Source organism: Mustela nivalis (genome assembly GCF_964662115.1).
Source record: "Mustela nivalis genome assembly, chromosome: 4".
NCBI lineage: Eukaryota > Metazoa > Chordata > Mammalia > Carnivora > Mustelidae > Mustela > Mustela nivalis.
In genome coordinates, this window is record NC_139023.1 from 140,025,646 (window position 1) to 140,049,939 (window position 24,294).

The following is a 24,294-nucleotide window of genomic DNA, read 5'->3' on the forward strand; positions in this document are numbered from 1 at the left end:
TTATGAACTTGAAACATTTTCATTGTACCAGCGATCCAGTTTCCCACTTGGCAACGCCTGGAGTTCCCAAACATGAGATGCCACCTTTGCTTTATATGTTGCCCACTTTCATTTCTGTTAGAAAATATACCCTGCTCATGAATAGACATAAAAAGTAGACTGCATACTGTTTAACTAAAGAGATTTGCACACCATCATCAAGATGGAAAACAGGCCTCTAGTTTTCCTCCCCCTTATTGAAATGATGCTCTGTGCCCTCCCCACTAATCCGCACACCTCGTCTGGATTATAGCCTGGACAGCATGCAGACAGAGAGGCAGATGCTGAGCTCACTGACTCACTGAGCACAGCTGGGGCAGGTCATTAAACAGACCCACTCCTGCCAAACAGCCCGCTGTACTAGAACCCGAAGACTTCCTTGCTTCACTGTACGAAGAATTTTTTTTTTCCAGAGACATGTAGTAGAATAATTTTACATGATCTGAGTACCAATTATGAAAGAGTAGCTAATGATATTAAAAATAAAGACCAAAGAAGAGAAAGAGTGGGTAGGTAACTAGGACACTTGGAATAGTTTGTTATATAAATTTTATCTATACTACTTCAATGTAAATCCTTTAGGTTTAAAAAAAACAAAAAAGTAACTGGACCCTTCCATGTAATAGGGGTGAGTTATGAACAGTGTGCAGGATTTGGAGCAGGTGTCTTGAGGGCAACAGCAAGCATAATTTGGATGCCCCTGTGCTTGGCCCCTCAAGGCATTGATGGGTGTCCTTTCTCCTTTCCCTGCGCCACCTTATGCATGCCGTCCCCCTGGAATGTGAGAGAGTGTAGGTGGTATTCTGGCTCAGAATATACTATGAGCTGGGAAATAATTGAAGTCATCCCATGCTCAAGATTCTCTTCCCCCTCCATACCACCCCCCCAAAAAAACCCTCAACTAATAACCAAAAAATTATAGGTATCAGAAACAACTATTAAAGCAGAAATGCCACTTGAAAGGTAGAACACAGTGAAGAGTCACCAGCCTTAATCTTTCCTTGAGTTTTTGGTCCTTTTCCCAACAGAAAAACAGACTCCCAATACAATGGGATGTGACAACCAAGACTGGGGGGAGGGAGGACAGTCAAGTCTCTGAACAGTCAAGTGTCTTCCACAGCTGGGAAAAGGAAGGTGGGTCCTTGGAAGTCAGTGGGATCCAATAAGGGTCAAGGAGGCAGAACAAGGGCAATAGTAGGGAAAGATGAATAGGAAGGAAAGATGAACACAAATGAAAGATACTATGTTTCTGTGTTTGAATAAAATGCATATCAGGATTACAAAGGCACTTCAAAATCTTTCACTTCAGCTAGAATCACTCAGAATAGATGAACACTTTAGTGAGTTCACATTCAGATAATATTTGCAATAATGGGCTTTAATACAAATGAGCATACCCCTTTTTTACCTGCTGGCACTGCTGTTTCCCAGACACTGGTGCATATAATCCAAGTTGGAAGAACTATTAGAATATGTGAAATCTAGTTGTTGGAGAGACAGTAGTAGAGAACCACCCCCCCCCCTCACCTTTGCACTCTTGTTTTACGCTGCATCCTGCTTTCAGTCTGCCCACACCTGGAATCTCTCACCATGCCCTACGTTTTCCTTTTTCAGTAGTACTTCTCACGTGGAATACCACATAAACTACTTACTATTGTATTTACTGTTTATTACTGCCATCTCCCTACTGGAATGTAAGTGCCGAGAGCAGGTTTCTTTGCTTTGTTCACTGAAGTATTCCCAGCAACACAGAACAGCATTTGCTTTGTAGCAGACATCCAGTCACTTTCGAGTGAAAAAAAGCAAAAAAGCAGATTACAAGGCAAGGTATAAAATCCTGGGGTTTTTGTTTATCAAAATACCTACATAATAATACATGTAATATAGTAAAAAAATCTGTAGGCAGATCACCAAAGTTTCATTATTACCGGAGAGATGGGATTACAGGAGACCTTACCTCATAGATTTCTTAATGTTTCCCATTTTTATAATAAATACTACTTTTGAAGTAAAAAATGGTACAAGAAAATATAGAATTTAAAAATGTGGTTCAATCTAGAAGGAACTTTGTTTTGTGAGCTCGTAGTTTACAGTGGAAGAAAGTTGTATTATTACAACTTTTTTTTTCAAGTTTGATATTGTTTTGATAATCCCCAGTTGGTTTCTTGAACTTAGACAAGACTTTCCTCACTTGTGAGCTAATATGTTTTCATGAAAGGGTCATCTAATATATTATTTTTCTCAGTAGCCTAGTAGTAATTGTTCTACCTGGCACGCCACTTGAGGGCCATTCCTAGGTGGGAGGTAATAAAATGGGATCGTACTTTACCACAGTATCTCCCCATCTATCACTGTTCCTGGCACGTGGTAGACATACACATGGGAGCAAGTGGCTGGTGAGTGAGCGATGATGCCTTTGGTGGCATGGATAATGGTAGGGTTGCCTGCGAGCTGTGGGGCAAGGGAAGGTCAGGTATCGGAGGGCTGGACGGCCTCCTTATCCTTAGCCCAGCTCTTCATGTGTCCTGAAAATAGCTGGTCAGCAGAAGGTGCTTCTGGAACTAGAGCTTATAATCGGCAGAATATGAACGCTGTTCATCACAGGAGCTATAGTGTATGTTGTTTTTACAGGGAGTATCTCCCTATAGTGAAGAGTGTAGAACAGGTGCAGAATTACAGCCTCTTGTAGAATTAAAGGCAGAGGCAGCTCAGGAGAGTCTGTGCTGCACAGAGTATCTATTATACAGCATTTATTTTATTTTTGCTGATCTAGTATTTTTAGATTTTTCATCTTTAAGAAATTGTATGGTCAGGACGCCTGGGCGGCTCAGTTGGTTGAGCAGCTGCCTTCAGCTCAGGTCATGATCCCAGCATCCTGGAATCGAGTCCCGCATCGGGCTCCTTGCTCAGCGGGGAGCCTGCTTCTCCCTCTGCCTCTGCCTGTCATTCTATCTGCCTGTGCTCGCTCTCTCTGCCCCCCCCTCTCTGATAAATAAATAAAATCTTTAAAATAAAAAAAAATAAAATAAAATAAAAAAATAAATTGTATGGTCATTTCCCCCAAAGTACTGAAAAGAATATTTACATTAAAGAAAAAAAAAGACTATTTCTTTCAGCTAAAAAAAAAAAAAAGTTTGGTAATTATGTCTTTGTTTAAAATACTTTCTTTGAACATGTATTGTCATTTTTAAATGAATCCGTTAAATGGAGAAGTGCCCAGCCCGGTGTCCTTGCCCCCAAATTAAATATTTGAAGGAAGATGTCTGATTTTATCTCCAGGATAAAACACTTTCCATTTTCACGTTGACTGAAGTGTGGTTTGACTGAACGACTGGCGCTCCTCCGCTGGGTACCTGCCCTGTGCCAGGCACGATGCTGGGCAGGATGAGGGCCCTTGGTGAGCCCTGTGCATCAGTTTTCCAGTCCAGGCGCAGCAGTGTGGGGGAGAAGAGACCTCTTGCCTGGGGGATCTAGGAGGCCTCCCAGCAGGGGGGCAATTGGCTCCTCTTTCAGTTGCCCCTCATTTTCAGGCGACACTTATGAAATGATTGTACTCCCGTGGAAGATAGCTTCTACATAATTCAAGATTGTCCTGGATATCTCTCATCAGAGAGGAAGAAAAGCCACATGAATTATTTACAGAGCACCAACTTATTTCCTTTCATGAGCTCCGACTTTGTTTTTGTCTCTGCAAACTGAGATTCTGTTTAACCATGAATAGTTTTCCCTGGGGCATGAAAATATGACTCTTTAATTATGAATGAGATTTTTTTTGTTTTGAGTCCGTGTTAACTAAAACATGCAAAATAAACTGTGTTTTTCATTAGATCCCTTTCAGCTCCCCATAAAAACAGAACCAACAAAGGAACGAGCAGTTCAACCAGCACCCACCAGGAAGCCCACTGTGATTCGAATTCCAGCCAAACCAGGAAAATGTAAGCACTAACCGGCCTTCTTTCTTTGCTTCTCAGAGCCTGGGAGAAATATAATACTAATTTGTCAATGTCTGCTTTTGAAATTATGTGGGATTGGCCATTTGCTATTATTTACAGTCAAAGGATATTTGAAAACAAGTTCTTTTTTCACAGTTCTTTTGACAGTTGGTACAGTAAATATGGATTTCATTTATCTATACCGTGGTTTTGAGGCAGAGAGTAGAAGGAAACTTTCATTTATCTATACCGTGGTTTTGAGGCAGAGAGTAGAAGGAAACTGAAACTCAGAAAAATTGTAGTGTCTTGTTAGTGCCTTGGGTAAACGTGGTGAGAAAGTACAGTTGACCCTTGAACAACACAGGTATGAACTGTGTGCATCCACTTACATGCAGACTTTTTATAGTACAGTACTATAAAGGTATTTTCTTTATGGTTTCTTATTTTTCTTTTTAAAGATTTTATTTATTTGAGGGCGCCTGGGTGGCTCAGTGGGTTAAGCCACTGCCTTCGGCTCAGGTCATGATCTCAGGGTCCTGGGATCGAGTCCCGCATCGGGCTCTCTGCTCAGCGGGGAGCCTGCTTCCTCCTCTCTCTCTCTGCCTGCCTCTCTGCCTAGTTGTGATCTCTCTCTGTCAAATAAATAAATAAAATCTTTAAAAAAAATTTTTTTTTAAAAGATTTTATTTATTTGAGAGAGAGAGCAAGCTCAACTGGGGGTTGCTAGTGGCAGAGGGAGAGGGAGAAACAGGCTTCCTGCTGAGCAGAGAGCCCGATGTGGGGCTAAATCCCAGGGCCCTGAGATCATGACCCGAGCCGAAGGCAGACACTCAACCAACTGAGCCGCTCAAGCACCCCTCTTTATGGTTTTCTTAATAACATTTTCTTTTCTCTAGCCTAGTGTTGTAACAATACAGTATGTCATGTATATAACATACAAAATCTGTGTTCATTGGCTATTTATGGTATCAGTAGGCTGTTAATAGTTAAGTTTCGGGAGAATCAGAAGTTACATGTTGGGGGTGCCTGGTTGGCTCAGTCAGTTAAGTGTCTGCCTTTGGCTCAGGTTGTGATCCCAGGGTCCTGAGATTGGACCCCACATCAGGCTCCTTGCTCAACAGGTAGTCAGCTTCTCCCTCTCTCTCTGCCCTTCCCCAACTTGGGCTCTGTCAAATAAATAGTATCTTTAAAAAAAAAAAAAGATGATGATACTTATGGATTTTTGGCTGCACCAGGGTATCAGCACCTCTAACCTCACATTGTTCACATGTCAGTTCTGATTGAAAGTGATAGCAAATAACGTTGTGTGTGTCTGCCTGGATACCATAGTCTAAGTATGTATGAATTATATGAAGAGCAGTAACCAAGAATTATGAAGACATAATAATGTTTAACATTTTTAAAAATCAGTGTAACTTTCCATTTTGATATTATTTGCCTTGATTTTTTTTAATGGTACAATAAATGATATTTCCTGTGAGCTTTTATAAGGACTGCAAGGAAATTATTGTAAGAGAGGCCAAGAAGGCCAGGCGCATTTATTTTAGACCCTGGAGATGGTTAAAAGTTGTGTGTAAAGGTGTGTGTACAGTGTGCGCATGTGCTTGTGCACTGATTTCCAAAGCGGTTCCTGGCATTGCTCGAGGCGATCACATAGTTTTTGCCAGGAGCGTCTGCTCTCATTTCATTTCATTCAGTGCCTTTGCATGGTCCAGATGCATCCTTGCCTCTAGTCAGTAGGAGATCCTGCCACTCCGTTGCTCCTGGTAGCAGATCAAGTGTCCCCGTCCTTCACCGGTCTGTAACATCCCCAGCCTATTCTCCAGGCATACCCTAGAATGCCATGAAACCCCTTTAGTTCAGGGGTTTGGTTTTTCTGTAAAAAAACTACCCAGAAGGATCATACTGGTTTTGGTCTTTTGAGTGTTTTTTTATTAATTGATGGCTCTAAGCCACATAGAAGATTAAACAGTGACTATGAAGAATGCAGAGGAGAAAAAGTCAAGGGTACCAAATTCTGGTGGGTTCTTGCTTCTTAGGAGGTTATGTGGTAGGTTAAAGAACTGGTGGTATATTTCTTTTGACAGCATTAGATAGCCCGCAAACCAGTGGGCTATATGTAAGTCTCCCAGATGATAGTTCAATGGGTTGTTTGTCTGTTTGCTGTTACCTTGTCAAAATGTATTCTGGATTTTAACAGGCCCAGTGAAATACAGTGAGCATAAATATTGCCTGACGCTCATGTAGGTTTTAAGTAATACAGTTTTTACATTTATTAAATTTATTCTCCTGTTGCACCAGGGTCCCCCAAAACCCCGGGTTTGACAATCCCTAGGAGGACTGGCAGGACTTAGCATTATGTTCACAGCTGTGATTTATTACAGCAAAAGTATACAAAACAAAATCAGCAACAGGAAACGGTGCATTGGGCAGAGTCTGGAGGAAACCTGGCACGGGCTTCTAGGTGTTGTCTCCCAGGGGAATCACAAAGGCTCTGCTTAACTCCCCCAGGATCCAGTTGTGACAACACAGGTGAAATGTTGTCAGCTGAGGAAGCTCATTAGATACTGAATACCCAGGGTTTTTTATTAGGGGTTGATCACGTAGGCACCTCTGGGAATTTGGGCACATTGTAAAATTCTAGATTCTGAGAAGAAAAGCAGGTATTCAGCATCAACCATATTTTTTCATTTTATCAGTTCTGGGGCTGGTGGGAATTCCCCAACTCCCAAATTCCCAGATGCCAGCAAGGACCCGCCCTGGAAGCAGGCCTTTCTATGAATAAGCAGTCCCAGGCCTGCTACATTCATTCTTGTCTGCATATTTACAAATTGGATTCATAGTCCTAGAATCCTGTAGTGGATGTATTGAGAAAGCACCTTTATTTATTATTCTGACAAAGTTCCAGGAATTCTTCGAAAGTTGGATTCTAACTGCCGTAGATGAGAGAACGGACATGCCAGTTTCTAGAGCATTATTTCTATTAAAAACCAGTTCCCCAGGACTGTATTATTTTAGTTATTAAGCAATTCATATGTGCTGTGGAGGAAAAAAAAATTTCCTCGGTGTTGGAAGAACTTGGAATGGTCAAATGAAGAAAGGAAAGCTTTGTGGTGCAAGACTTCTTGGTCTTCTTTGAGCCTGTCAGATCTTTCCCCTTGAGGTTTGTTTCTTCTGACTAGGATGTCCTTTTCCCAGATAGGTGCATGGCTCCCTCCACCACTCCTCCGGGTCTTGTTCAAATGCCACTTTTCTCATTGAGACCTCCTCTGACCACATGACTTGAAATTGGAATTCTCCACTTAGCCCACACACCCATGCCTGATAATCCCTATGTCCCGTCCTGCCAGTAAGGTATCTCCTCTCTATTTTCATGTTATTACGACTTTGTACCCTTAATGGTTCTTCAGAGCAATACAGTATCCTGTGTGATTTATCGTTTCTTTATAAGAATAAGAAAACTGTACCAGAGTGAGAGTCTTCAAGATGGCAGCTGAGTTGAAATGTTGCTGTGTGTCTTCATTTCCAGAGCAGACCTGCTTCTCGCTGGGAATGCTTGTCTGTCTCTCTTTTGTTGTTTCCTAGTAGCTGGCCTGGGAATTTTCCTCCTTTAGAGAGTGTTTTCCTGCCTGTAGATAAAATAGGAACCTGACAGATCATCCTCTTGTTTATAGGTGTTTCATGTGAAATGAGAGTAGAGAGTGTTCATTTGAAAGAAGGAAAAAAAATCCCATCTCCTTTAAGTGTCTAAATTTGTGTGAATGGTGACTTTAGCCTCCTTTAGTATGTTAAGTCATCCGCTCTCCAAGTGTTTTTGCATACAGATTTTAATTAGCTGTCACTAATTAAATCTGATCTTTTTCTTCTTTTTAGAATAATGTTAAGGGGCCTATGCTCTCACTGACTTAAGGATATGGTTTGGATGTAAAGATATTGTTTGTTAAAATGAAGGCAATTAAGTCCACTAATCTGGAGCTAATGAATTAGAAAACATTTAATTATTTGGGGGAGTGGGATATCTGGATTACACAACTTATTAGGAAGCAACATGCCATATTACAGTAGCACAGGCTTTAGGGTTCAAAACCCTGGATCTGACAGTTACTAGCATTAAGACATTGAATGGCTTATTTATTGTCTTCTCAGCTTTGCTTTCTTCATCTATAGAATAGGTAAGTTGTTATGTAGTGCAGTGCTGTCCAGTAGGACTTCCTGCAAAGAGGGAAATGTTCCAGGATGGTGCTGTCCATGATAGTAACCAGTAGCCAGATGTGGCTGTGAGTGCTTGGCCACTGAGTGAAGGTAGCTAGTTCAGCCAAGGAACTGAATTTTTCATTTTGTTTAAGATGTAAGTTTACATCACCACATGTGACGACTAGCCAGAGAACTGTGCACATAGAGCACAGAGATATCAGTTGGAGAAATGTATATGAACAAAAGGCCTTAACTTAGTGCCTGGCGCACTGAGGGTTCTCAAAAATGTGGGCTGCTACAGCTACTATTTAATTGGTATTATTTTTACTCTGTACAACAGTCAGTAAAACTGCCTGATGTCTCCTAACCCATCAGTCTTCTGAGGCTTCCTAGCTCCTTCTCATTTACTTCGCTGTCCATTCTTTGTGTGGCTCTCTTAAGATGGTCTTTTTCCTGAGGAAACAAGCTGCAATCATTTCATCTTTCAGAATCCCCAAAGGCCAGAAATTACTGATGAATTACTGCTATTTTTCCAGGTTTACATGAGGATCCACAAAGCCCACCTCCTCTCCCTATTGAAAAACCTATTGGAAATACTTGCAGTACAGTGTCTGGAAAGCTCAGTACTGTTGACAGAACTAGAAACTTGGTAAGTTGTCCTTATAAATTGTCTTAGATCAAAGACGAAGCTACTAATTTTAAATTATGATGTCTGAATTATTTTACTGTTGGTCACATAAAGACTTCTATTGCAAACCAGTTCTGAGCCCAGTACTTATTTAATGTGATATTCAATATTTTTTTGAAGATTTTATTTATTTGACAGAGAGATCACAAGTAGGCAGAGAGGGAGGCAGAGAAGCAGGGGAGGCAGGCTCCCCGCTGAACAGAGAGCCCGAAGCGGGGCTCGATCTCAGGACCCTGGGATCATGACCCAAGGGGAAAGCAGAGGCTTTAATCCACTGAGCCATCCAGGCACCCCTGTTGTTCAATATTTTTAAAATTCTTGTAGAACAAAAGAATTAGGCCAGTTCATTGTACTTCATCATAAAATAATTTGTCCTATGCTGTCCTATATTGTCTTTTAAATGGCACTAATAATGAGGAAGTTATTGACATCTCTGAAAACCTTTAATATTTGTGGAATTAGACTTAGTCATCAGTTTTATTTAAAATGTCCAACTAGTGACATAATTTTAAGATAATTAACATAAGAAATTTAAGGAAAATAATTTTTTAAATAAAAAATAGTACTTTACCATGTACTTGTGAAACAATGGTAGTTAACAAGTATTAAATATATATATATATATACATTTTTTTTTCAATCTCAATACCTTTTCCCCATACTGTTTCTAATTCCCATATGCTAGATTATCTTTAAAGGTTTGTTAACGAGTATTGGCAAGGATGTGGGGAAAAGGTAACCCTCTTGCACTGTTGGTGGGCATGTAAATTTGTGCAGCCACTGTGAAAAACAGTGTAGAAGTTCCTCAGAAAATTAGGAACAGAACCACCATATGATCCAGCAATTTCACTTCTAGGTAGTTACCTAAAAAAAAAAATGAAGACAATAATTCAAAAAGACGTGTGTACCCCTATGTTCATCACAGCATTATTTACAGTAGCCAAGATATGGAAGCAGCAGGGCTCCTGGGTGGCTCAGTTGTTAATAAGTGCTTGCTTTCAGCTCAGGTCATGATTCCAGGGTCTGGGGGTCGAGTTCCGCATGGGGCTCCCTGCTCGGCGGGAAGCCTGCCTCTCCTTTCCCACTCCCCCTGTTTGTATTCTCTCTCTCATTGTGTATCTCTCTGTCAAGTAAATAAAAAAGAAAAAAAAAAGATGTGGGAGCAGCCTAAGTGTCCATCAATAGATGAATGGGTAAAGAAGATGTGCTGTCTATGTACAATGAAATATTACTCAGCCACAAAAAAAGATGAAATCTTGCCATTTGTGACAACATGGATGAACCTAGAGGGTATTAAGCTAAGTTAAGTAAGTCAGGCCGAGAAAGACAAGTACCGTATGACTTATTTATATATGGGATCTAAAAAGCAACACAAACAACAAAATAGAAACAGACTCATAGATACAGAAAACAAACTGAGGTTGCCAGAGGGGAAGTGGAAGGGTCCGGGGGGGTAGGATAGATGAAACAGGTGAAGAAGATTAAGAGGTACAATCTTATGCTTTTAAAATAAATAAAGATATGGGGGTGTAGTATGCAGTATAGGGAATATGATCAGTAATAGTCAAACAACTTTGGGGAACAGAGTAGAGAGCCCAGATATGGACCTGCAACTCTATGGGCTACTAACCTTCAACAAAGTAGGAAAATATTCAGTGAGAAAAAAAGACAGTCTCTTCAATAAATGGTGCTGGGAAAATTGGACAGTCACATGCAGAAGAATGAAACTCGACCATTCTCTTACACCATGCACAAAGATAAACTCTAAATGGATGAACGACCTCAGAGTGAGGCAGGAATCTATCAAAATCCTCAAGGCAGCAGCCTCTTTGACCCCGGCCACAGCAACTTCTTTGAAGACACTCTCCAAGGGCAAGGGAAACAAAAGCGAAAGGGATTTTGGGGACTTCATCGAGATAAAAAGCTTCTGCACAGCAAAGGAAACAGTCAACAAAACAAAGAGGCAACCCACAGAATGGGAGAAGATATTTCCAAATGACAGTACAGACAAAGGGCTGGTATCCAAGATCTATAAAGAATTTCTGAAACTCAACACCCAAAAAAAATTAAGTCAAAAAATGGGCAGAAAACATGAGCAGATACTTCTCCAAAGAAGACATACTGTAATGACTTCATATGGGTGACAGAGAGTAGGTAACTAGACTTACTGTAGTGCCCATTATTTAATGTATATAAATATTAAATCATTGTATACTAGAAACTAATAGAATGTTATATATTAATTATTCAATAAGAAAATAAAAATTAAAAAACAAAATTAAAAAAAATTTTAAGGAACAAATTCTTAATGCCTTTGAACCAAATTTTCAATTAAAATTTCATAGTAGTTTTATTCTGTGCATTAACTATGCTTATTAGACATGCAAACCCATCTAATCATCTAGTGAAAAGATATTTCTTTGAAGGAGACATTAAATTGAATTAGCCAATATCAAGTTAATGAGATTTTCCTGTAGGCTGAACTAAAATTTAGTGATCATTTGCATTTTCAAAGTACTTGGTTATAAATTTTTATTAAAACTGGGCCAAGAAAGCCCAAAAGGGGAGGATAGGGTCCCTATAATACTGTTGAATAGGAGAGAATCCCAAATTTCCATGGAGGAAAATTTACTTAAGAAGGTTACTGGCTTCTGCTCTAAAGGGTTGTAAAGGAGAGTGAGAGGAGGATGAGCAGGCATATACCTCATTCAGGAAGTCGTGTAATGGGCTTTTGTAAACCGTAAAGCTCTATTAAAGTATTAGGTATTATTACATTGGGTGTTAAGCGGACCACGAAGCAACTCCCACATTCTAGAAAAACAAGAAGAGGAAGTTAGAATAAATAGACCATCTGGAGAGGTCCTGTAATCACAGTGGTACCTCACGAGAACAGGAAAATCCTGTCCTGCACTGTTGACGAAGGAAGGCCAAGCATTCCGTGCCGTGTTCTAATCAGTCCGTACCTTGAGAGACGCACTGGGTCTGGAGCAGGAAGAGACAAGAAACAGACCGCAAGGGACAGGAGCCGGCTCAAGTCACACACACACAATTCCAGGGCCAGGAAGTCCAATCTATGCCTGAGAAATTCCTTCTGTTTGAAAATTCGAATTACTGAATGAATAGTAGACCAGAGACCAAAAAGCCTTCAGGTATCGGGGAGGATACCTAGAGAGATTATTTGACCAGTGTAATTACCGGTGGGGAGAGGCCTGGTCTTCTGACGAGGCGCAAGACGAAAACGCTCCACTGTTTCTCCTGCCTTGAGAGCCAGGGAACTTCCCATCTTAGGACAAGAGAACCGTTACAGAATGTCACACTCGACTCAAGGGTAAGGACCGTGCGGAGCCCCCGGAGCGAGAACGGGTGCTTCTGTGTGCCCCGTGCTCGCCGCAGGAACGCCGCAGGAACGCCGCAGGAACTCCTCAGGCAAGCTGCAGCCGGTGCAGGAGGAGGCAGGAGGCGCCCCCTGGCGTGGTTGAGGAATCCGGGCGGCCGCGCACACGCTGGCGCACACGCTGGCGCACACGCTGGCGCACACGCTGGCGCACACGCTGGCGCACACGCTGGCGCACACGCTGGCGCACACGCTGGCGCACACGCTGGCGCACACGCTGGCGCACACGCTGGCGCACACGCTGGCGCACACGCTGGCGCACACGCTGGCCGCGGCCTTCCGGAGCGAAGAAGTGGCCCCACTTCCTGGAGAAAGAACAGAAGGAGCATCCGTGGAGGCTGCTCAGTTCCGACAGACAAGACTACCCCCTGGTCTTTTGAAGTTCTGCAAAAAACGGCGGGATTATTTTGATGTTAGAAAGTAAGAAGCCGTTTCAAAGCCGATGAACAAAAAGATGGCATCCGCAGGAACAGTACAAGCGGAAAAACCAACGTCTCCAGGCACTAAAACGCCTGTCCAGACACATCAAAAGCCAAAGTGCAGAGATGTCAGAGCTAAAGAAAAACTACAAAAAAGCAGATGCAGAGAGGCTCCAGTTAGGGGCGGAATATTGGAAAGGAGGGAATCGCTAATCAGTCGTCTTCCAGAGACTGTTGGCGGAACCGGGCGCAAAGCTGGACTCGAGCGAACAGGAGGACAGTCCCCTCCCCTCTTCTCAGTACTCACTGCGGATGCGGGACACAGCAGTGCCTTCACCGCGTGCCAGCCGTTCCTGGCCCGTGGGGGCGCTCCGTCCCCTCCCCGTTTTTTTTCGCCCGAGTTAAAATTTCCTCAGTTAGAAAACTTGAGAAACTCAAAAGACACTTAGGATCCTCCATAAACAGAACACCACTGAGAGAAAATCGCAGCTCGTATTTGACACAAGATTAGGATTCTGTGGCGGGTCGTTACTAAAGTACATCCCCTATAACTTCGTCAGATTTCTCCGAATGTATTTGTTTAATTTGCCCTTAATTGTTAAGTTACCTAACAACTGTAATTAAAAAAAAAACAAGTAAGAGTTCCTGCCTGTCTACTAGATGGTTTTTCTGTTTGTTCGTTTGTTAATCTTAAAGAGGGCCAAAGATGTGAGTGAGTTTTTCAGAGTCATAGCAGTATTCGTCAGTGGGGGGGAATGGGCAGCCGTGTATTTATAAAGCATGGATTAGACTGGAATATTGCAGGGTTTATGCGCTGGTGACTCGCCTCACTACATTAACTGAACTCATTAGTGAAACCAGGTTTTAAGGGCAAGCTTAATTTGTTTTTTAAAAATTGGATTTTGAAACATACATAAATGATCGCAGTTATTGGCAATTAATCATTTGGTATTTAATATTCAGTTCAAATTAAAACACTGTGGAAGTGAATTTTAACTCATTTATCAGGTGAGAAGGAGGAAAACAGTCTAAATTAGCCCAAAGAACCCCAAGCAACAGTTCAATCTCCCTTTAAAAAAGGGGGGGGGGCAGTGTAATTTTAAAGGACTAGCATTTTCCCTTTGTATTGTATTCATGTCCCCGTCCTTGGGCTACACCATGTTTGAAGAACCTGGTTTGATTCCTTTAGCCTAAAGAAATCTCCCTGTTGTTCTCCACGCTTCCAGTTCTTCCCCTCTGCTCTTAGGCACGTACATTCCTGCTCCACCTCTCTTTTTTCTTTTTCCAGGTATCCCCTTTTACCCTCTCTTCTTTCTTGGGCCTTTTCTATTCCGCTTCACATACTTTGCTTTCAGGCCATCCCTTAAGCTTCTTCTGTGTTCTCCTTCTCCCAGTTGAAAAGCCACCACATAAAGTATAAACCATCCAGCGATGTGAGATCTGCCTGTTCAAAGCAAAACAAACTAACTGCCACCTCACTTACTATATGTTTAAACCGAGGAGTAGTGCATACTTTATGTATTATCATGGGATAAATAGAGGCCATATTTTTTTTTAATTCCCCACAGTTTCTGCTTAAATTGCTGCTATATAGGATTTCAGCAACATCTTTCATACGTGGTGGGTCTGCTGCATGCATAACCACGTTGTCCACTCGGTTGCACTGTGGTCCACCTGCTGGTCTCCTCTCTGTTTTCACTTATATTAGGACTTGAAAACTTAGGTAGGAACAAGTAATGAGTTAATATTGCTTAAGACCAGAAACTCTTAAGCTACTGTCTATAACAGCTACATTTTCACTTAGAGATCTAGCCAACAAGTTGTCCATAATTCCTCTCGACAAGCTCCTGTTCCAGATTTACCTTAACTTAAAAGAATTCTCTGATAATTGTAGGAATCTGACCACACTGGTCAAACAGGAGGCTCTGTGCGGGGACCCCCAAGGTTGCCACCAAGGTAAGTAAAGTGTGGGACAACTTGTAAAAAGTAAATTAAAGGGCTGCCTGGCTGGGTCATTCAGAAGAGCATGTGACTTTTGATCTCGGGGTCGTGAGTTCAAGCCCCACATTGGGTACAGAGATTATTAAAAAAATAAATAAACTTTTTTTAAAAAGGTAAATTAGAGAAAAACTAATGATTCAAAGACTAGACTCTCTTTTCTGTTACCAAAACTGAGTGTTGGGGCACCTGGGTGGCTTAGTCAGTTAAGTATGTGCCTTCAGCTCAGGTCATGATCTTGGGGTCCTGGGATCGATCCCCGCATTGTGCTCTCACTCAGCAGGGAGTCTGCTTCTCCCACTGCCCCCTTCATGTTCTCTCCCTCTCCATCTGTCTCTGATAAATAAATAAGTTCTCAAAACAAAACAAAACTGAGAGTCGTTGGTCTTAGATCTTTTAGAGATGCATTGAACTCACAAACTCACCCAGAGCACTAACCAACCTCTGGTCTGCTTCCCACGGCAGGTTGTAGGAATCTCTGCTCCTTCTTTCTTTTCACACAATCCCACAACTCCTAGAACACAGACATGGATCTTTATTTCTTTTCCTCAATTAAATAAACAAAACTGCTTTCTGAACCTAAAGCACCTCCACTTTTGGAATGTGTACGTACACACACACACACACACACACACACACACAAGCTTCCTGCTGTGAGAACTAGCCTGGATTTGGGAACTATCTCCAAAAGGAGACAGACTTTGTGAGCTCAGGGGTTCCCTGCCCTCCCGAGTTCCAGGGCTCTTTGAACAAAAAGCTAAGATGGAATGGAAGATGTTACTATGTTGGCAATTATTTTTATCATAGGAGTTAAGGGAAGGCTTTCAAAATAATAGTTGTCCAACCCCATTTGCAGAACTAGCTTGCTTTATATTAATCTAAATTGGGGTTTTAATAATAATTCCTGTAACACGAATATTGGAGTTTGATGTTCCTTTTGTAATTACGTCTAAGACCCCATAGATACACCTGATACCTTATTATTAGCTCTCATCTGAGACTTTGGTAGAAAGTGCTTAGTCTTCTGTAGTCATCATGGTGTGTTTCAGAGTAAATGGGGCCTTAGAGAGCTCATGATAGTAAAGCCTTGTTTGTCTGAAACTAATGAATCTCTAGTGCAAGATAAGAGGAAGCTGGAGCACCATGGCATTTCCTCTAATAATATAATGTTTAATGCAGCAGTCATTTGCTCAAAAATAGCATACCCTGCATGTTTTAGCAAATTATATTACACCAGCAAATACGAGTGTGTGTGTGTGTGTGTGTGTGTGTGTGTGTGTAATAAGAAAGAGTCAACCAGGACCCTAATATTGATCAAGCACGGACTTAGAGCTACCAACTTGAATTTCAGACCTGTAAATGGAAAAGCGATACCAGCTCGACAACCTCCTCACAGGGGAGCCCCTGAGAGACCACCTCCCCCCAAACTTTCTGCAACCAGAGCATCCAGTAAAAAACTGCCTTTTAATCGGTCTTCTTCTGACATGGATCTTCAGAAAAAGCAAAGTAACTTGGCATCTGGACTCTCAAAAGCCAAGAGTCAAGTATTTAGAACTCAAGATCCGGTGCTGCCCCCTCGCCCCAAACCAGGACACCCTCTCTACAGGAAATACATGGTAAATGTAGCTTTTAAAAATGTTTCTGGTCAAGAGATTTGTCCTGAAGTACATAAAAGACCCATTATTCCTTAGAAAAAGATGATGAGACAAATGTGGAATTGCCCCTTGAGCGCCAAGAAGGCTTGAGATAAGTAGGCCAGAGTGAAACCTAGGTCTTTCCAGAGGGGTTTCCTTATTAGAAGAAATGCAGGAAGAGGAAGTAGGGCAGACAGAGATTGTAACCTGCTGTCTGGCTTGACCAAACAAACTGAAAAACCTGACCCAGTGTGTTATACTGATGGGAGTAGCTCTGACAGATGTTGTAGTTCATAACTTGATACAGTTTGTGTCTTACAGCTACCTTGCCCACAGACTAAAATTCAGATTACAATAGAAGGGAATTCCTCTTTAGGATGGGTGCATTCTTCCTCACTTTTCCCTTTGCTAAACCTAATTATCATGGCCCCTTTAACAGTCACTGGTTAGAAGTTTTTAATCGATAACTGAGATCGTTGAGGTATTAGTTCTGTTCTCTTTGAAGGTTTTTTTCCGTGTGACTTTAAACATTTGTCCAGTCCATTCCCTGCGCTTGAAAACAGAGCTGATGTGCTGTCTCTACTTTGGTCAGGTTAGCCTGATAAAATGCAAAGCAAATAAAAAAAAGGGGAACAGAACTGTTCGCACTTTTTAAACAATTATAGGACAATGGTTTTTAACAAGGATACTAATTAATAAGTCCATGTTCTACATTTCCATCATTATGCCAGAATCTGTTTCTACCTTAAGCCATTTAGGATTTTTTAGTCCCCCTGAGGGAAGGGTATAGACAGATAAGAAATAGGTAAGAAAGATGTAGTATATTCATTTTCATTTTCATTTAAACTGAGGAAATTTTAATGGCTAAAACCCAGAGATGTTCTTTGACTTAAAATAATAAACAGTGGTTGATGTATTAAGTACTTTTTATGAGCCAGATACTGTTTGAAACGCTTTATGCCTTTTAAATAACTCATTTATTCATCACCCAACCCCGTGAAGTAAATACTATAATGATCTCTGTTGTACCAATGAGGAAAATAAGACACAGGAAGGTTGAGGAATTTGTTCAGGATCACAAAGCCAGTTAATGGTAGAGCCAAGATTTGAACATAGGTCAGCTGGCTCGGAGCCCGTGCTCGTAGTCATTAAACCATACTACAACAGTAGTGTTACTAACTGTAAAGTCTACTTGTTTTGGCCATTCCATGTTCAGAGTCTCATTTAGGAAGAACCGCATTTTGCTTATGGTTCTTAGCATAACTGTATAAAACATTTAGATGTCTCAAGTTAATAAATTTAAAGTGGTAGTAAAGTATCTCATTGTGAAATGATTCTTTAAATCTCTCATTTTTTCCATGGCAACCTTTTCATTAAATTGCTAATCAGGAATCTGGTTACTTCAGGAGCCTGGGACTCTTCACAGAGATCCTGGGAATCAGCACCACCCAACCCAGCCTTACAGGGTCACACGTTCTTGCACTCTTGAGTCTTTGCTCCTGAGTGATCCAAGGGCCCAGGCAACCTCCTTTATCCTTGTTGGAAGTGAGCTTGTGTGCTCACATTTCCTGGGTATGCCTTTTATATTTTACAGGCCCTCTGATCTGCACTCACGGGCCTGAATTTACCAAAGGCTGGGAACAGAGTCCTCTGGCCAGAGAGGGCTGCAGATAGAAAAGCAGTGGGGTAGACCAGGAAGTGACTGGGGTCAGGCAGTGAACTAGGTTTACGTAGACACTTGGTGTCAAAGAGATTAAAAGAAAACGAGATGCAAGGCAGATGGAATCAGTCAGTCAAGCACTACAGAGGACACTCCAGCCCCCTGTCAGCCTTTAGAAGACAACCACTGAGGACCCTGTCCTGACAGAGCTTGAGGTCGGGTGCTGAGCATTGATCCATATGCCCAGGAGACATGGTGGGCCTTGTCTTGCACAGTGGAACTTGCAGGTTGTGGTTGTTAAAGGGAACTTGGGGCCTCGTTAAGCCACCGTCCTGTGGGCTCAACTACACCTCCCCAGGGACTGTTGAGGGATCCATGAGAGTGGCAGGCCCCACCAGATCTAGAGCCTGAGGAACCCAAACAGCTGAGCTGCTGGAGACGTTGCACTGTCCGCGCACGTCTGCACACATGTGAAATCTCCCATGTTATCAGCAGCTTATGAGTAGGTCATTTGATGGCGAATAATACTTTTGTGGGTTTGTGTTTAAGCTGTCTGTGCCTCATGGAATTGCCAATGAAGACATTGTCTCCCAAAACCCTGGAGAACTCTCCTGTAAGGTAAAGTAGAGCTCTTTCTTTACTGACTGATTAAAAAAAAAAATCACTGGCCTCTGTTACTGCTTTACACGTTATTAAATGCTTTAGGCTCTGAAGATTAAAATGTGAAAAAAGTAATAATGTTTTATTAAATAATAATTGCTGCAGAGTGTGGTATTGTGCCTTACAGCGTGGGGACGTACTTGTGATGCTGAAGCAGGCAGAAAATAATTACTTGGAATGCCAAAAGGGAGAAGATACTGGCAGAGTTCACCTGTCTCAGATAAAGATTATCACTCCACTTGATGAACATCTTAGAAGCAGACCAAATGTAAGGAATTAATGCTGTACGGCCCTTGTATCACACATGGCAGCACATTTCATAGAACTATTAATTATATCTCATCCTCAGGTTTTTATTAGCACGTTTATCTTAACCAGAGTTAAAAATGATGGTAGCATTTTATTTCATTTTAAGAATAAATTACTTCTAAAAGACTTGCCTCTGCCATGCTAATCACTTTGCTACAGAGAATGACTACCATGTGTTTAGCCTTCTTCATCTCATGATGACTTAGAGCAAGGAGGCCACTCCGTCATTAATTTTCAACTGTGAGAGCTATTTATTTTTGAAATAATGTAAACATGTTTACCAAAGTGCCAGAGATTAGTTTTCTATCAGAATGGGTAATTATTTTTAAGGGGGCCCTATAAATGCTAAGTCTGACATTAAGAAGCACTTCCCTGTAAGATTGAAGCTTAGAGCAAGCCTCATTTCTCTCATCGTAGCTCAGAATAATGAAATGAAATGTAATCCAACAACCTCAAGTCACAGGGCAGGCCTAACAAATTTGCGGAGCCTGGGAGAATGCGGTGCATGTTGAAGGTCATTTGTTTCGCCAGAAAAGTAGCACGGAATGATTTACAGAGGTCTGTTTGTAAAAGAGCTTCTTAAGTTACCCTGTTAAGTTTTCACTATCTGGTAGTTAACGTGGCACACATGAAAAATAATAGCCGCCTATCACTTAACACAAGGGGGTTTATTTGATTGGCCATTTGTCCTGCTTTTTCAAAATCTAGTCCAATTCTTTCTTCCCAGAAGGCAGTTTATCTTTTGAAGTTTGCTAAGAAACGTAAGAGATGATATTTCGGAGAGCAGAGAAGATATGTATGAAACGAGTCACCGCTAGGATACTGAAATTCTAAGTTTAGTCCGCATAGCTAGAGTTCCCCTGTTGCTCATTTTCCCTTTGTTTTGATACAGCATTATCCATCTGTCCCAGCTGTCCTTCCTCTCTCAGAACGCACCGATGGGTAATAGTGGGACTTGTACTGCCAAAAAGCTTTCCTCGATAAAATAAACAAAAGCTAAAAAAAATTAGAAGTTATTCTTTTAGAACAGTCCAAAGTTTTTTCCACTTTATTTTTTAAAATATTTTTTTAAGAGAGAGAGGAACATAGCAAGAGAGAGCAGGAGCGGGTTGCGGGGGAGGGAAAAGCAGGCTGCCTGCTGAACAGGGACCCCGATGTAGGGTTCTGTCCCAGGACCCCAGGACCCTCACCCAACTGAGATACCCAGGAACCCCAGCTTTTTCCACTTTAAACGTTACCTCCTTCCCCTTGTACCATAGAATTGAAGACACCCGGCCTCCTTTGGCCAACTACTCGTGATGCCACAATGAAGCCTCCTGTAGACTCTGCATTCATGGCTTAGCATTACATTTTTCAGAAAAATAAAATTTACCTATTTGTAAGCTTAGTTTTAAGGTAAAGATTTCTACAGCTGAGTTCTACTCTCCCCTGCCTTAGTAAACAGAAAATAGTGAACATTATCAGTTGAGGTTGAATGTCTCAGATCATGGTTTCAGTTCACTGTACGTCACCAGGCCGTTCTTAACCTCTACCTTCATATTTTTAAATGTGGGAAATAGGGGCGCCTGGGTGGCTCAGTGGGTTAAAGCCTCTCTCTGCCTTCAACTCAGGTCATGGTCTCAGGGTCCTGTGATTGAGCCCCACATCGGGCTCTCTGCTCAGCAGGGAGCCTGCTTCCCTTCCCCTCTCTCTCTGCCTGCCTCTCTGCCTACCTGTGATCTCTGTTTGTCAAAAAAATAAATGAAATCTTTAAATAAATAAATAAATGTGGGAAATAGTTGTGATAACACCACAGAGGTTTCTTTAGAATTGATTTATTGTATGATTCCATTTTTATAAAAAGTCCACAAGAGGTAAATACAGACAGTAAACCAGTGGTTGCCTAAGGGCCACGGGGACGGTGCAGGGGGAGTGACTGCTAACCGGGAGAGGGTTTCTTTGGGGAGTGGTAAAAAGGGTCTAAACTTAGACCCCAAAATGGTCTAAATTCTCACTTCGGTGAGAGTTGCACGGTTCTGTGAATTTTCAAACTATGTACACTTTAAAGGGGTGAATTTTATGATCCATGAATGATATCTCAGAGATGTTTAAAAACTTAAAAGAACTGGGCACCTGGGTGGCTCAGTGGGTTAAGCCGCTGCCTTCAACTCAGGTCATGATCTCAGGGTCCTGGGATCGAGTCCTGCATCGGGCTCTCTGCTCAGCAGGGAGCCTGCTTCCCTCTCTCTTTCTGCCTGCCTCTCTGTCTACTTGTGATCTCTCTCTGTCAAATAAATAAAAATAAAATCTTTAAAAAAAAACAAAAGAACTAATTAATGCATATTAAGGTGTTTAACCTGGTGAATAGCACATAGTGAGTAAACACTGAATATTAGCATTTTTTATTACTCATGTCAGCATTTATAGTCCTATTAGGAAGAGCTTTGGAATATATTCCATGTACCTACCAGATACCCACCCGGATGGCGTGGTCGTACTGACCCCTGGTGGCCAACCCTGTTCTCTGCCCCTCAGCTGCCAGGCAAGGTCTCACTGCTGGGGAAATCCTTGCATTGAAGGCGGAGAAGGGAAACTAATTGGGAGGCTCAAGTTACTGTCCCACCTCATCTTCCCTCTCAGGCTTGGTAATGTTCAGATTGTTGGGCCCCTTTGAAGATTCTTGTTTGTGTTTGGTGTGGGGTAAGCCTCTGACTTCATTTTTTTCCCAGTGGATAGCCATCTAGCCTGACACTATTCACTGAACAGTCATTCCTTTTTCCACAGAGGTAAATCAGAAAAAAATGAAAATCATACAGACATACCTATGATAACTTAAGTGAATTTTTTTTTAAAGATTTTATTTATTGGGCGCCTGGGTGGCTCAGTGGGTTGAGCCGCTGCCTTCAGCTCAGGTCATGATCTCAGGGTCCTGGGATCGAGTCCCACATCGGGCTCTCTGCTCAGCAGGGGGCCTGCTTCCCTTCCTCTCTCTCTGTGATCTCTCTCTGTCAAATAAATAAATAAATAATCTTAAAAAAAAAAAGATTTTATTTATTTATTTGACAGACAGAGATCACAAGTAGGCAGAGAGGCGGGCAGAGAGAGAGAGAGAGAGAGAGAAGCAGGCTCCCTGCTGAGCAGAGAGCCCAATGCGGGACTCGATCCCAGGACCCTGAGATCACGACCCGAGCCGAAGGCAGAGGCTTTAACCCACTGAGCCACCCAGGCGCCCCCTTAAGTGAATTTTTTAAAGCCCCTCCAGACTGCAGATACCTCACAGCTCCTTTCCTGAAATTCCCATCATGCTCATTTAGTTAGAGAAAAGCACTGAGCAGCTTCCAAGAAAATATCAGTGTTACTTTGGTAAGCTGTCTTGGCCTAAATTAGTATTTATGTTTACCTAACTTGAGAGAATATAGCATGCCTCGGGGGGGGAGGTATTTTGATTGAAAGATGAGGTAATAAATCTACATTCAGTTCACAAGTTTGTGAGTATTGAAGAGTTTGAAGTTATAACTCCAAATAATATCTTTTAGTCAGATTAGATGATGATGATGATAACCAATTTGTGTTAAACTAAGAGTAACAACTGCTTGCCAATGAGAAAATGTCACTCTTCAACTTTACTTTCTCCCCTAGCCAATCTAGGAAGTTGGCTACATGAGTAGAGAGTGTTGAATTCTCTTTGCTAATTTGCTTAGAATTACTGTTGAATAAAACCATTTAGATTAAATAGAAAATCCAGACGAGGCATGGGAAGTAGTGTTGTTGGCCTTCAAATTAGAGAAAGCATTCTGTTAAGTGGTAATAAATGAAATAGATTTTACTTTTTGTGAATTATACTTGTGTGGAAGTCATTAGCTCTTTTCATTATGAAAGGCAAGAGCATAAATTGCAGAGCTTTCTTCTTTTTCCATTTTAATGAAGATTCAACTTTTAAGGCTCTGTTGAAATTTAGTACTGATCGTAATTTAAGGAAAAAGCGACCTTGGCAAGGTGCACAGATCAAAAACCACTACTTCGGAGGAGAATGGTACTAGTTTAAAAAAATAATAATAATGATAAAAAGTTAATTCCCTTTTATTTTACTCTCTTGGTTTCAAAAAAGTGCTGGGGGATATTACAGTTGAGTGATTTCTCTCCTCCCTTGGCAAGGACACATGCCTTTTCAACTTGATAATGATTCCCTTGTTTGGCTCAGCTGTGTGGTTTGCATCTTGTACTCAGAATGTAATTGTGTCAAGAGGATTCTAATGAGAAAAAAAAAATGGTCTCAGAGTGACTGGCAAATCCAGCATCCATCCTGCACACTTCATCCACAGCCCTGTTTTCTCCCTCAGGATCCGAACCATGCCCAGAAGCCTGTTGACAGTAGTGCCCCTCATGCTGTTGTTCTTCATGATTTTCCAGCAGGTAAGCACATGAGTAATCAGGTGCTAGAGCCTTAGGATCGCCAGGCAGCCATCTTCCCTGAACTAACCTCTCAGGGACATCTTCATATTCTGTACCAGTGGAGTTCTGAATTGGAAAGGTCATTTTATCTATCGCCGTGCCTTCAAGGAAGGGTCGATTGGACCCAACCATTCCAGAGAGCTTAGCTGCATTCCCTTGCCTTTGAAACTCCCTGTGAGAGAGAAAGAGTGAGGGGAGGCAGAAAGGAGGGAGGGTTCCTTACAATGAACAGATAGCAAATTGCCTACCAACTGCAAACTTTTAACTCTTTAAAAACAGTGCATACCAATTAGCAATTATAATGAGATTAGTTCTAATTTAATAAGCGAAATAATTTTCTCCTAACAGTTGCAAAATTTGCACACATAGCTTAGCTATTATTTGCAAGATGAAAATACACATTTTTGTAATAAATCTTTAGATACCTTTTATATCTAAGATTACAGGACTACAAATAAACTCCTGATTTATTTAACATCTCTTCTGATCTGCTTGGTAGACTGATCTTTATTTTAGTGTGAGTACATTTGCTTGCTAAAGAGCTGTAGTAGTCCCTTAGTTAATATTTTGAGATTAAAATGATTTTTAAGCATGATTGAGCATAATAAGAATATTATACTATGTCTATAAAATCTTTCATTGTTCAATATGTATTCAGCAAACGTTTATATTGGCCCTGTAGGAACCGTTGGCCAGCACAGTATTTTTTTTTTAACCATTTCCTATCAATCAATGCATGGTAAATGCATCTAATTTGGTCTTTAAAGAGGAAGCTCATAATAACAATATCCCCCCCCCCCAAAAGAATATATTTTTAAGTCAATTTGATTGAACTAATCTGTTCTCAGAATCACTGGAACATACTGCCTCAGTGGACAGAAGTAAATGTTACTTTGTGCTCTGCTTTAATCAAATCTGCAACCAAGAGAATTCATC

At 41.4% G+C, this 24,294-nt stretch overlaps 1 protein-coding gene across 17 annotated transcripts in view; it reads left to right on the forward strand.

Moving 5' to 3' along the window:
- The window catches only part of SH3D19 (SH3 domain containing 19), a 180,117-nt gene that overhangs the window by 141,514 nt on the left and 14,309 nt on the right, over positions 1 to 24,294 (forward strand). For 13 of the 17 annotated variants that reach the window (XM_082728102.1, XM_082728111.1, XM_082728112.1 and 10 more), the window contains 7 exons: positions 3,867 to 3,974; positions 8,702 to 8,814; positions 14,561 to 14,622; positions 16,016 to 16,280; positions 18,508 to 18,576; positions 18,746 to 18,886; positions 23,247 to 23,319. In XM_082728102.1, the coding sequence (XP_082584228.1) occupies positions 3,867 to 3,974; positions 8,702 to 8,814; positions 14,561 to 14,622; positions 16,016 to 16,280; positions 18,508 to 18,576; positions 18,746 to 18,886; positions 23,247 to 23,319 (831 nt within the window). The remainder of the gene's footprint in view (positions 1 to 3,866; positions 3,975 to 8,701; positions 8,815 to 14,560; positions 14,623 to 16,015; positions 16,281 to 18,507; positions 18,577 to 18,745; positions 18,887 to 23,246; positions 23,320 to 24,294) is intronic. The other 4 variants (XM_082728113.1, XM_082728114.1, XM_082728115.1 and 1 more) reach the window with 1 other exon arrangement.